The sequence below is a fragment of the Phocoena phocoena genome, chromosome 2 (assembly GCF_963924675.1).
Source record: "Phocoena phocoena chromosome 2, mPhoPho1.1, whole genome shotgun sequence".
Taxonomy (NCBI): domain Eukaryota; kingdom Metazoa; phylum Chordata; class Mammalia; order Artiodactyla; family Phocoenidae; genus Phocoena; species Phocoena phocoena.
The window spans coordinates 78,325,911-78,339,188 of record NC_089220.1 but is presented as its reverse complement, the minus strand read 5'-3'; the positions used below and the strand labels follow the sequence as shown (position 1 = coordinate 78,339,188).

The window sequence follows — 13,278 nt, the reverse complement described above, 5'->3', positions numbered from 1 at the left end:
TCCATAGTTGTAACAGCATGGCAGTCTTTGCACACAGAAGTTGTGACCATTACAGAAAGTGACCACCATCCAAAGAACACCTGCTTATGTGCAATACCGCTGTCCTGCTTAATTCTGAGAAATGCTATTTAATGTACTAAATATTTCTAACTTTATGTGCTTTAAATAATTTGTCACTTTAAGGTGAAATCCTCTTTCTTGATATGTTTTTTACCTCTATGACTTTCTGAATGGTACAGTAAGATAGGATGAGACTTCATAAAAATTTTACAATGACTTTAAATAGGAAAGTTCTTAATCTTTATTCTCAGATGGTTTAGAAGAAGTGCACATTTTCTGTTTTCTTCATTTGCTTTACCACTTTACCTACACCGATAGAGTGGTGTTTCTCGGGTTGTTGTCAGAAGCTACTGCATCAGAATCACCTCGTTCTCCCTCAGACCTACTGAATCGAAATCACTGGGGGGCTACAGCCCAGGCCTCTGTTATTTAACACTTTCCCCACATGGTTCTGATGGGTACTACAAAGTTTACACCTTAAACTACTATTTGCCAACATTTTTGACCATACACTGTATTAGTAAAGAAAAAAAAATCTTGCCGGAATTCCCTGGCGGTCCAGTGGTTAGGACTCCACGCTTCCACAGCAGAGGGCACAGGTTTGATCCCTGGTTGGGGAACTAAGATCCCACAGCAGCATGACATGGCCGAAAAAAGAAACCTGGCAAATATTAACCCTCATGACTAACAGTCTATATATTAAGTAATAATAAATGATAGCTTCTTATTTTTTAGAAAAACATAAATGGGAAGAATAATTTTAATATTTTCTTTGTGAATACCCTTGAGACTTGCCTTTGGAGCATATGTGGTATTGGAGACCACTACTTGAGACCATGTTGATGGTTTTTTTCTATTCAAATGATTGCTTATGTCTTACGAATTCTTCTACATTAGTTAGTAGACCAAAACTCATGATTTACTTACCAACTTGAAATTATATTAAAAGCTAGTGACTCTTAGCTCTCTCCTCATCTCTGCCTTTTCTAAATTTAAATTGAATCACTTCTCTTCATGAAATCCTTATTCGACTCTAACACTTACATCTTAATGTCTTCTTCCTGTTCTTATTTCCTCCAAACCCTAATAGTCAAATAGTGTTCATACATAAGATGGAGACATGGGCTTCTGTTGAAGTGTTAGCTTTCAGTGTCTTTCACTCTATACTTAACTTTCTTTTTCTTTTTTTTTTAATTTATTTTATTTATGTATAGTTGATTTACAATGCTGCGTTAGTTTCTGATGTACAGGAAGTGATTGAGTTATACAAATATACACTCTTTTTCATACTCTTTTCCATTATGGTTTATCACAGGATATTGAATATAGCTCCCTGTGCTATACAGTAGGACCTTGTTGTTTATCCATTCTATACATAATAGTTTGCATCTGCTAATCCCAAACTCCCAATCCATACCTCCCTTACCCTCCCACCCCCACACCCCCGGCAACCACAAGTCTGTTCTCTATGTCTCTGAGTCTGTTTCTGTCTCGTAGATAAGTTCATTTGTGTCATATTTTAGATTTCCGCATATAAGTGATTATACTTAACTTTCTTTTTGCCGTCTTCTAGAATGGAGAGAGACCATCTCATGAAGTACAGATAATAAAGAATATGCCCCAGATGGCAAACTTTGTATACAACATGTATATGCATTTGATACAGACCACACATCATTATCATCAGGTAAGTTTTCTCAAAATTGACTCTTATTTTTCTTGCTATAGAATCTTCTCTGTTGCCGAATAAATCTTTAACATACTTGATTCCTTGCAGGAAACCAGCTAAACCAAAGTAGATTACTATTCATGTAACATCCATATTTTAAAAACATCTTTTGTAGATATAATTTGGCATACAATAAATTCCACATATCTAAAGTATACAGTTTGATATGTTCTGATATTTGTATATATCCATGAAACCATCACCATAATCGAGATGATGAACATATCCATTATCCCCAAAAGTTTTCCACGTACACCTTGATAATCCCTCTCATCCCTCACCAGTTCCTTTTCCACCTTCTCCAGGAAACCAAGGATCTACTTTATGTCACAATAGATTAGTCGCCATTTTTTAGACATTTATGTAAATAGACTCATACAGCATGTACTCTTTTTTCCTACTTTTATTCAGCATTATTTTGATATTCATTTATGTTTCAGAATGTATCAGTAGTCCTTTTCCTTTTATTGCTGAATAAGTAATCCATTATACAGATTACCAAGTTTACCCATTCATCCACTGATGGACATTTGGGTTGTTTCCAATTTTGGCTGCTACAAATAAAGCTACTATGAACGTTCTCCTACAAGTCTTTATACTTTCTCTCGGGTAAATTTCTAGGAGTGGAATGGTTGGATAGTATGGTAAGTATGTATTCAACTTCTTTTAAGAAACTGCCCACCTGTCTTACAAAGTGGTTGTACCATTTTATATTCCCACCAGCAATGTATGAGAGCTCACACACACTTACTATGTTTGGTCTTTTTATTTTAGCATTCCAGTAGGTGTGTAATGGTCTCATTGTGGTTTTAATTGGCACTTCTCTAATAGCAATTGATATTGAACATCTTTTCATGTGATTATTTACCATCTGCATATCTTTGAGGATGTATCTGTTTAGGCCTCTCACTCACTTTTTTGGGTTGTATTATTGAGTTTTGAGAGTTTTAAAAGTTATTCTGACTACAAGTTCCTCCTCAGATGTTTGTTTTATGAATATTTTCTCCTAGTCTGTGACTTGTTTTTTCATTTTTAAGTGTCTTTCAAAAAACAGTTTTAAATTTTGACAAAGTCCCAGTGTATCAAGTTGTTCTTTTGTGATTCATGCTTTTTATGTTCTAAAAGAACTTAGCCTGACCCAAAATTACAGGGGTTTTTTCCCCTAATGTTTTCTTCTAGAAATTGTATAGTTTAATTTGCTATTTAGAGGTATGGTACATTGTGGGTTAATTTTTTTTATATGGTGCAAGGTAAGGTTACATTTTACTCATTTGTGTGTGGATATCCAGTTGTTTCAGCACCATTTCCTGAAAAGGCTATTTTTTCCCTCTGTTGACTTGCCTTGTCATTTTTTTTTTTTGAGATTAAAAAAGCAGTTTTTCAAATTGAGATATAATTTTAGTTTCAGGTGTATAAAATAATGATTTGCTATTTCTATATATTGCAAAACAATCACCAAAATAAATCTGATTAACATCCTTCACCACACAGAGTTACACTTTTTTTTTTCTTATTTTGAGAACTTTTAGGATCTCACCTTGTTTTAGTAGAAAAATCAATTGGCCACGTATGTGAGAGTCTACTTCTGGGCTTTCTATTCTGTTCTGTTGATCTTTGCATCTTCCCTTTTTGCCTTTACTACACTACCTTTATTAGAGTTTCTTTATTGTAAATCTTGAAATTAGATAATGTGAGTCCTTCAGTTTTGTTATGTTTCAAAATGGTTTTGGCTGTTCTAGTTCCTTTGCTTTTCTGTATAAATTTTAGAATCAGCTTGTCTATTTCAACCCCCAGAAAAAGCATGTTGAGGTTTTGATTAGGATTTTGGAGTATTACTGCTTAGGATCAATTTGGGGAAATTAACATCTTAACAATAGTGAGTCTTCTTTCCATGAATATGATCTCTCTCTCCACTTCTTTAGGTCTTCTTTGAATTCTCTCCTCAGTGTTTGGCAGTTTTCAGCATACAGGCTTTATACATATGTTGTTAGTTTTATTGCTAAGTATTTCACATTTTGTGCTGCCATTGTGAATACTACTTTAAAATTTTTTCAGTTTCCAACAAGAGAAACAGTTCCTGAAGAGAGAAGCCCAGCTTTAGCTCCAGACCGCCATGGGGTAAAAGGGAAGCCAGGCATATAGAGCTGCTCCAGTGTTCTGGTTAAGTGGGAAAGGAGCCTTGTGCCCTGATGCTCTCTCCCTGCCATGGCCTTGTCTCAAGGCTTGGTTCCTTCTCACCCCTCACAGGGCCCCTTGATTGAAGTCGGTCCTTTCTTGAGTTGGTGTGGCAGTCAGTCCTAATCAGCCACTGTTTTTCCAGAGTGTTACAATAAATTCCTTTGCTAAAAAATTTAATAGCTTTTGATATTGTTTTTCTCCCTGAGGATGTAATATATGATCTCATCATTATTATCTGATATCTAGGCAGGCATATTCCATGGAGTCAGTAAAACTTAGGCCATTATCATCAGAGTTGTTACATCTGTAATATAACATGGCCAGCAGTGTTTTGGAGAATTCTAGAGTGACAGTATCAATTAGGAAGATAATGTGAGAACTTACGTTTATAAGCCAGTGTCTTTTTATTTGGATTCTTTGATGTCTTCCCTCTCTCTCTCTTTCTTTTTTTTTTTTTCTCTTTAGACTTTATTACAGCTACCACCTGCTATGCTAGAAGAAGGTGAAGAAGTTCAAAGTCAGGAAACAGAATTGGAAACAGAAGAAGAGGCCACACCTGCTCAAGCTGACATTGTACCTAGTCTAACAGATACCAGCCCCAGTCAAGAAACCTCAGCCTCTCAGACTGAGACCATCCCTAGTCACACAGGAGACAGTTCCAGTTCAGAGGCCATCCCTACTGAATCCGAGATCACTGCTACTGTGGCAGAACCTGTAGCTGTACCAGCGGAGAATAACACCCCTCAAGATGCCACATCCGCCCCCAGAGAAACCAAGTAGCCAAACTGTAGCCCTTCTTAGGGAGGACATTTCATTTATGAAGTCTAGGTAAAGTTACCTTTTGTATTTTACATATTCTTCTGCCATTTTAATGGCACTAATTAATATTCAGTCCTTATTTTTGTTAGCTGATCTCAATGTTTGTCTTCTGGTATATATGAAAAAAGAATGTGTGTGAACAACTCCAACTTTATTTGTTCAGTCAGAAGAATAAATAACCATTCCTTTGATATTTTGATTATTAAATAACTATATCTATAATCATACCTACATTAAAAGAATTTTCTACAGAGTAATAGTTCACATTTTTAGTGAACTTCGCTAAAGAAAAGGACAAAATATACTGGAATTAACTACAAGTGACTTCAAGCAGGTGTCCAAATTGGGGAGGAAATTATTTCTTCTACCATAATGTAAGATGCTCAAGTCATGTTTCTTTCTATCCCTCCTTTCTTTGCTGTCTTCCTTGATGGAAAGGCGTCAACACCATAGGATATAAGTTGCTCCGATCCATTAAAGAAGACATGCATTTCCTTCCCCCAAATCTCAGAATGTGTAAAATCACCTAGAATGTCTCTTTATTTTGGGGGCCACTCCAGGCCTAATGAATCAGAATCTCAGGGTTAGAGCCTAGGAACCTGCATTTTTATTTTTGCAGGTGCTACACAATTAATGTTTGAGTTGCTGGCCGAATGATATCAGATAAGGCTGGTGAGGCTGGGCCAAGATTTGTCATTCATCTAAGCAAGAAGGATCTGGCAGATCCATTTGGGCAGGAACAGAGGTCCAGGGACCGGGCAGTGAAAATCAGTGAACTTAATTAATTCCTGTATTCAGGATGGATTTCTTCCAATGCAGAGCTTCTGAGTTTTCTGCCCTGTTTAGTTCTCTTGATAGATAACCAGCCATAAGGAGACGGTAAGGTAAAATGTGCTCCAGATTTGGGAAGGCATCTGTACTAGGACCTTGCTACTCAGGTGTGGTTTGCAAATCAGCAGCATCAGTGTTGCATTGAAATTTGTTAGAAATGCAAAAGTTTGGGCTGTACCCCAGATCTGTTAAATCTCAATCTGCATTACAGCAAAGTCCCCAGGTGATTCAAACGCACTTTGTAGTTTTAGAAGCGCTGTACTGAGATTACTGTGCCGTCCTCACATCAGTGAGAGGTTGAATGGTGATCCTGCGATGGTAGAGTTTACAGTGAGTATGACTGTTTTCTGACAATGGACCTCTGCTTATAAGGCCCCTGGGCATGGTGACCAGAGCAGAGATGAATATATGTATGTGGGAAGGGTGAACTTGCCCACTAGTTCTCTTCCCCATTCCCACATCCGCTAGAGTGGCCAAGGGGAGCATTTCCCCAAATCTAGTGCATCTACCTTTAGGCTTGACCGTGTCCAACGAACTTTTGAAGAATTAGGCAAGAATTGCACACTGCCAGTGACCAGACCAGTGCTTCTCATCTTGATATTTTGAAGCAATGATGAATTCATGAGGAAATTAAACCCAGAACGTCAAGTCAGTGATGTTTTTGAGTGACTAATGTTTGCTTAAGCTTACCAGTCTGTGGTGGGTAAAATTTAGACTCCTGTCTTACAGTGCTTCTTGCAGCATCAACAGTTGTGTTGGGCGGGGAAGGGGACGATGAAAGTGATGGGATAATAAGGGGAGTGAAATGCCAAGGACACGAACGTAGGAAACCTAGGTCTGTTTGTTACCAGGGTTAGGATGGGGCCAAATGGTCTGTTACATAATTTCTCTGAGTATAAGAATTTGAAAGCAGGTGTCATGGGCATCTGTATGAGGACTTGCACTCAGAATTATGTTCATTTGTGAATATATAGTATCAGGCTAAGCAAGAGGGAAAGAAGCTTTACTGTATTACTGTCTTTCCTGGAAAAGATTGATTTTTCCCTCTGCCCTTTAGAGGAAATGACTCATGAGACCTGCAACCAAAGTAAAGCAAAACTGTTGTGCTGCTTTCTCCTTAAATAAACCATTTTCCTGACACTGTATATAACTCTGTCTAGCTGGGTGACTGAACGTTTTTCTCTGCTGCTTGGTTATCTATCACACTAAAAAGAAAATTTTAACTGCAAGATGAATAACTCCTTTGCCTCTGTCAAATTAAGAAAGGGATGATGAAAGTGGGACTTGCATTATTTTAAATTGTTTATTCACTGGAAAGGCCAGTGAACTGCAGTTGACTATAGAATTGTGGAATTTTTAAAGGAACTTAAGAGATCTTTTCTAATCTTAAATAATGAGGAAACTGAATCAGATGGTCTTAACCAGGGTGGCAACTGTGGGAGACTGGGGTAGAATCCAATCTATAGTCCAGGGCAGTTTTGTGCCTTTTTCTTTTTTTTAATCAACCACACATGAGTAATTGCTTCATAAATTCAAAATTTTTCTATTTGATTTGGGATTACTACAGACACAGGTATTCTAGCCAGGTGACCATTTCACATTAGTGTTCCCATTGCTCTCCATCCCGTTTTTCATATCTGAATATGTTGTGATTTTGGAGTTTATTTTTAAAAGCAGACCAAAAAGACACATGCCAAGAGAAAGAGCATGAAATGAAGCAATTCAAGTATTTAGACTTTTTTTCACAAAATGCTGAGTTAAGAAAGTACATTACCAGCAGTTGAGAATAAATAGCTCTATTGATTTGGGCAAATGAATGAGAAGATCTAAATATTATCAGGTCTCTTGAAGTCAGTGCAATGATAAAAGTTGATATTTTGCTAGATACTGAGAGAAATGGTATAAATGGGCCATTTGTGCTCCTATAAAAAATGAAGTTTTTATGATCAGGGGACAACATGATATTGTAAAACAGACTTTGGACTCATCCAGACTTGACTCAAATTTTACGTAATTTGCTCATCAGCATTTGGTTTGACCTTGACAAAATGTTATAACCTCTCTAAGTCACAGTTTTATCTACAAAACGGGGAAAAGATCTGTTTGTTTATGGGGTAATGTTTATGAAAACATCTTGCACCTGGTTGCTCGGTAAATACCAGTCCCCCCCTCTGCATTTTCCCCCTAATCTTTGAGGCAGTGTAGGATATTGCCAGCCAGTCCTCTGACTTGAGTGCGTAGCTATGCTCCTATCCAGGGAGCAGGGAGGAGGATTAAGAAGGGAACACGTGGTGGCAGTTGACCTTTGAAGATCAAGGGTCAAATTTACTGATTGGAAACCTTGAAATCAGCCTATGGCAGCCTTGAGGATGGTCTCTGCTGAAATTAAAATTTCTAGCAGAACAGCATACCCAGATGGAGATAGTAGGTACCATTGTGCTTGGGATATATTGGTAGCATCAATTCTGTATCCTATACTCCCCCACCCCGAGATCATCTATATTATTGCACTTACCTAGCTTGAATGTGCTTTTTCCTTTTTATCTTGTACTCACATGGTATTTTAGAGGTGTTTCTTCAATTAAAGTAAGATAAAAAAGATTTTTTAAAGAACGCTGACCCTTTTGCATGCACCAGAAGAGCAGTTGAAAACGAGCAGTGCCTTGCTTCCTGTGAAAAATGCTTGGCAGTTAGCCTTTGTAATTATGAAGCAATCATGTTAATAGATGTTTAAGAATAATACAACTGGAGCTGTACAGAGCCAAGGCTGGAAATGAGCACATGAGACCATTTTTTCTTTATCCATTGCTATTCTTCAGTGCCCGAGAAGGGGTTTTAATTCAGCGGTAACCAGAAGCTTTGGACACTTTTTTTCTTCATAGGGACAACCCTGAGCTCAGTCCCCTGGAGCATGACTCAGAATGCAGCACAGTTACTGCTGGCTGCCAGCTTTATTGCCAGCTCTACCTTTTGGCTTACACTTATTTCATTAGCTACTTAAACTTCTGCACTTCCATATGAAAGATGGCTAATCCCAGTATTTCTCAACATAATGTTACAAAACCACCCGTCTTCAAAAATACTTTGAAAAACATGTTCCATGGTCAAATAAGTTTGAGGAACACAATTAATTATCACTCCCCATTTGCAGAATAACAATGCATTGTTAGCTATTTAAAGGTTCCTTCCTGAAGAAAAAAATCATGTTAACTTTGTTTAATCTAGCATTTGATTATCCCAAGCTTATTTGACCATAGAACTCTTTTTCTTTTTTTTTTTTTTTAAATAAGACTTTCTAGAGAACTAGTTCCTCAGAACAGTTTGGGAGCCAATATTTTTACATTAGCAAGTGAACTTTGATTCCCCCTTAGAAAATTAAGGGGATAAGAATATACCAGCCCCAATATGCTACTTTGTCATAAGGATTATTTTGAGCTGAAGGCACTTGAGAAACAGCAGATACAGGAAGTATTCTCTGTCCTTGTGCTTCTGCCTAAAAGCAGGGCATAAATTTCCCTTTGTAAAGGTGACATATATTTCCATTTGTAAAGGTATCCCCTCTCTCCTGTACCAGGAAGAAGACAACAACCCTTATCACGGGACAGAGAGATGATGCTGTGAAATGAGTCTGCAAAAAAAAAACCCTTACTAAAATGACCCTTGTCTTCCATTAATTTCCCCGTGTATTTACTTTCCCACAATCTACCACCCCTAAAAGCCCAAACTCCCCCCCCTTTTTTTTGCCTATTTACTTCTCCATAATTTATTGTCCTTTGTTAAAATGATATATAAGCTTCAAAGCCTAACAGTTTTGGGGGGAGTTTTTACTTTTCTGTGTAGCCCCCTGGAAGTAAAGTTAAAAACATCAATTAAATTTGCATGCTGTTTCTCCTATTAATTTGTCTTTTGACAGTTTAATTCCCAGGCCCCAGGTACAGACCTAAGAAGGTAAAGTCTTCCCTCCCCTACAAAAATAAGACTTTAATACATCGTTTTTCCATTAAGTAACCAGAGGCTAAAGTAGCATAGCTGAAGAAGAACGTAGAGGTGAAGTGATTTGGACAAAATGTCGTATTATAGTGTAATTAACTGTTGAGTGTCACATGGTATTAATAGCAACATCCTGAAAATACAAATGAATAAAAGTTTGATCAATGTATCATGACATTCGTTCGTGTGAGCCTTCTAAGAAAAGGTCACTGAGCATTCTCTGTTTACATTTTAATTTTAGAGTCCAGGATTTCACACTAACCTTTTCTCATTTCTTACTGTGCAGTAGAAGGACAGTCCGTATTTCCAGTGTGTCTTGTTTTCTCAGTTCTCTAAATGTTTGTTTTCTTTAAAAGTCTGTTTCAGAAGGGGAAAAGATTTAGCATGGTAAATAGGGGTGGACAAGAAATAATAGAAGAAAATTTAGGCAAATGTGAAGAAAATTTCCTTAAAGAAGAATGTAAGATAAAGGACCCCAAAAGTTACCTTGCATAGGACATGTTGAACTTTCTCTTGGTTGATCTCCAGAGATAATGGTCCCCACCACCCTCTTTCTCTATCTTTGACTTACGTCGTACATTCACACAACACTCTTCTTGCAGTAAATCTAAGTGCAAGAACCTCAGTGGTAGCTGCTTCTCCTTGGGAGATACCTTGTTTAATATAAATGGCTCTTTTGAGAAACTGAGTTTATTGACCTTTTTAAAAAAGTCAAGAGTTCTTGATAGGAAGTGGTCATATAAAATATTATCTTTTTCTACTCTCATTCATTGGTTCATTTTGAGGGGAGTTTTCTTCCGGTTTTTAGTTCAGTTATTTACAATAAATGTGGTTACTGTATTATGGTATTTTCATTACCCATTTTAATCTTCTAGTAGCACTTTCCAGTGCTGATTTCTTCTATAATCCCAGACTTCCCCAAGAATAGTAGTGGAACAAGAATAGAGCTAGTTAATTTGCATTTTATTTTGCTGGTTGACTACTTTTCACAGAAGTGAATTGAATTAAAAATAGTAAAAAGTTGGGGCTTCCCTGGTGGCGCAGTGGTTGGGAGTCCGCCTGTCTATGCAGGGGACACTGGTTCGTGCCCCGGTCCAGGAGGATCCCACATGCTACGGAGCTGCTGGGCCTGTGAGCCATGGCTGCTGAGCCTGCGAGTCCAGAGCCTGTGCTCTGCAATGAGAGAGGCCACAACAGTGAGAGGCCCACGTACTGCAAAAAATATATATATATATAGTAAAAAGTTGAAAGGTGTCTTTGAAACTATCTAATTCTTGTGCATTCATAGACTGAGTACCTCCTGTATGTCAGGCAACAATGCCATAGTTCATAGGTGAGAACACTGAGGCATTGGGTGGTTTGCCTAGGACACTATGGTTAGTTGAACTGGGACCAGAACCACCATCTGACATTCAGGCAAATCCCTTACCTTGCTGTTCTTTAAACGTATTTGCTTGAAACAAATCAAAGTAGAAGGAGCAACACTTAATATTTCACAGATGAGTAAGGCAAGCCTACTAAAGAATTCCTCTCAGGTTTAGAATACCAGAGAGGAGACCAGGTTGCCAAAATCAGGATAGGAAGTAAGAGGTCTGTGAAAAGATTTGCTTTAATGTTAACAGTGCTTATACTTACAGGTGAAAGCCAAATTAATACTTGTTGTGGATTGAAAAAGGTATGAGAAACATATAATGGGGAGGGGCTATAGTAAGTAGTACTTAAGTGCCAAAATGTGAATTATCCTAATGCTGTTTTAGTTTTAGGCAAAGTCAGAACAGTTTAAATAACAACAGTTTTAAACGAATGTAATATACGATAAGGGAAAAGTTAGAATTTACCAAGACCTGTACTTTAAATTGCCATTATAGGCAAACCTCAGAGAGATTGTGGGTTCATTCCAGACCGCTGCAATAAATTGAATATCACAATAAAGAGAGTCACACTAATTTTTCAGTTTCCCAGTGCATATAAAAGTTATTTTTATACTATATTGTAGTCTATTAAGTATGCTAAATAGTATTATGTCTAAAAAGGCATACCTACCTTAATTTAAAAATACTTTATTGCAAAAAAAATGCTAACCATCATCTGAGCCTTCAGCGAGTCATAATCTTCTTGCAGTAATAACATGCAGGATCACAGATCACCATAATAAATATAACAATAATGAAAAAGTTTGAAAGATTGTAAGAATTACCAAAATGTGACACAAAGTGAGTAAATGCCCATGGGGAAGTGGCACTGATAGACTTACTTGACACAAGGTTGCTTACTTGACACAAGGTTGCTTCAAACCTTCAATTTGTTAAAAACATAGTATCTACAAAACACAATAAAGTGAAGTGGAATAAAATGAGGACTGCCTGGTTCAGCCTTCCAGTTTAACTCTACCTGCCGCAAACCCAACCTTAGCACATTTGGGAGCTGAAAAGAACATCTGTGTGAGCTAAAGTTCCCAGGAGCAAACGTCTGTTTCTAAAACAACTCAAAGCAAGATGCTCTTATGCAATTACAGAAGTCAGTTGTGGTTTTTCAGAGGTCGCCATTGCAACTCTTGGTCTAGTTGGGCTCATTAAATGAATGGGCTCATCTGAGCAAGTAGAGAATGTGTTTCCTCTGCAGAAATATAGTCGTAGCTTTGGTGAAAAGACTCATGAATGTCAACTGTCATTGACACTTGAGAAATTAAACTGGTCAAGTGGTTCTCTTAAATTGACATGGTACTATGAATATCGGGCATGGGTAGTTTGGCCTGCTTTTGAGCTACGTAAAAATGGAATCATACAAAATGTACTTTTTTTTGTCTGCCTTCTCAAATAGATTGTAATGACATGAGGTAGGAATCAAGATTAACTGAGCACTATTTATTAGATCATTCTTTCCCTCAACACTATACTGTAATCTTTGTCATAAATCAAGTAATTGTATATGTGTGGGTCTGTTTCTGGAATTGTTCCATTGGTATAGTTTTCTTGTGCCAACATTTAACTGTTTTAATTACTGTAGCTTTACATTAAACCTTGACATCTGGTTGTGTATTCTCCCTTAGCTATATTCTTCAAGATATTGGCCACTCTTAATCTGTGTATACACTTTAGAATCATCCTGTCACTTTTAAAAAAAAAAGCGAAAAAAACTTGCTTGGATTTTTGTTGGGATTGTATTGATTCTATAGGTCAATTTGGAGGAAAACTGATGTCTTTATCATTTAGGAATATGGTGTTTCTTTCCATTTACTTAAGCATTCTTTAATCTCAATAATGTTTTGTAGTTTTCTAGATAAAGGTTTTGGCCATCTTTTGTTAAATTTATTCATATTTGATTTTTTATGCTACTATAAATGGTACTTTTAAAACTACATTTTATTATGTTTTGTCATTATTTGTTACTGGTATATAGAGATACAGTATATTTCTTGTATATTGCCCTGGTATGTAGCGATCTTGTTGAATTCACTTATTATAGTACGACAGTAGATCATTTTGGGTTATCTACATACATAATTATGTCATCTGTGAATAATGGTAGTTTTATTTCTTCTTCTTTGATCATTATACTTCTTATTTCCTTTTTAATCTCTGTGCCTTTTACTTCCCTTTTCTGCTTATTGGCTTATTGAAGACCTCCAGTACAGTGTTGAATGGAGGCAATCAAAATGAGTATCTTTGTTT

The 13,278-nt window shown here is 37.0% G+C and overlaps 1 protein-coding gene across 1 annotated transcript in view; it reads left to right on the top strand.

Annotated features, from left to right (window-relative positions):
- The window catches only part of AQR (aquarius intron-binding spliceosomal factor), a 100,449-nt gene extending 95,525 nt beyond the window's left edge, over positions 1–4,924 (top strand). Inside the window, exons 34-35 of the mRNA XM_065870888.1 lie at positions 1,634–1,747; positions 4,433–4,924. Of these exons, the coding sequence (XP_065726960.1) occupies positions 1,634–1,747; positions 4,433–4,747 (429 nt within the window). The 3' untranslated portion in view covers positions 4,748–4,924. The remainder of the gene's footprint in view (positions 1–1,633; positions 1,748–4,432) is intronic.
- Positions 4,925–13,278: the final 8,354 nt, after the last annotated feature.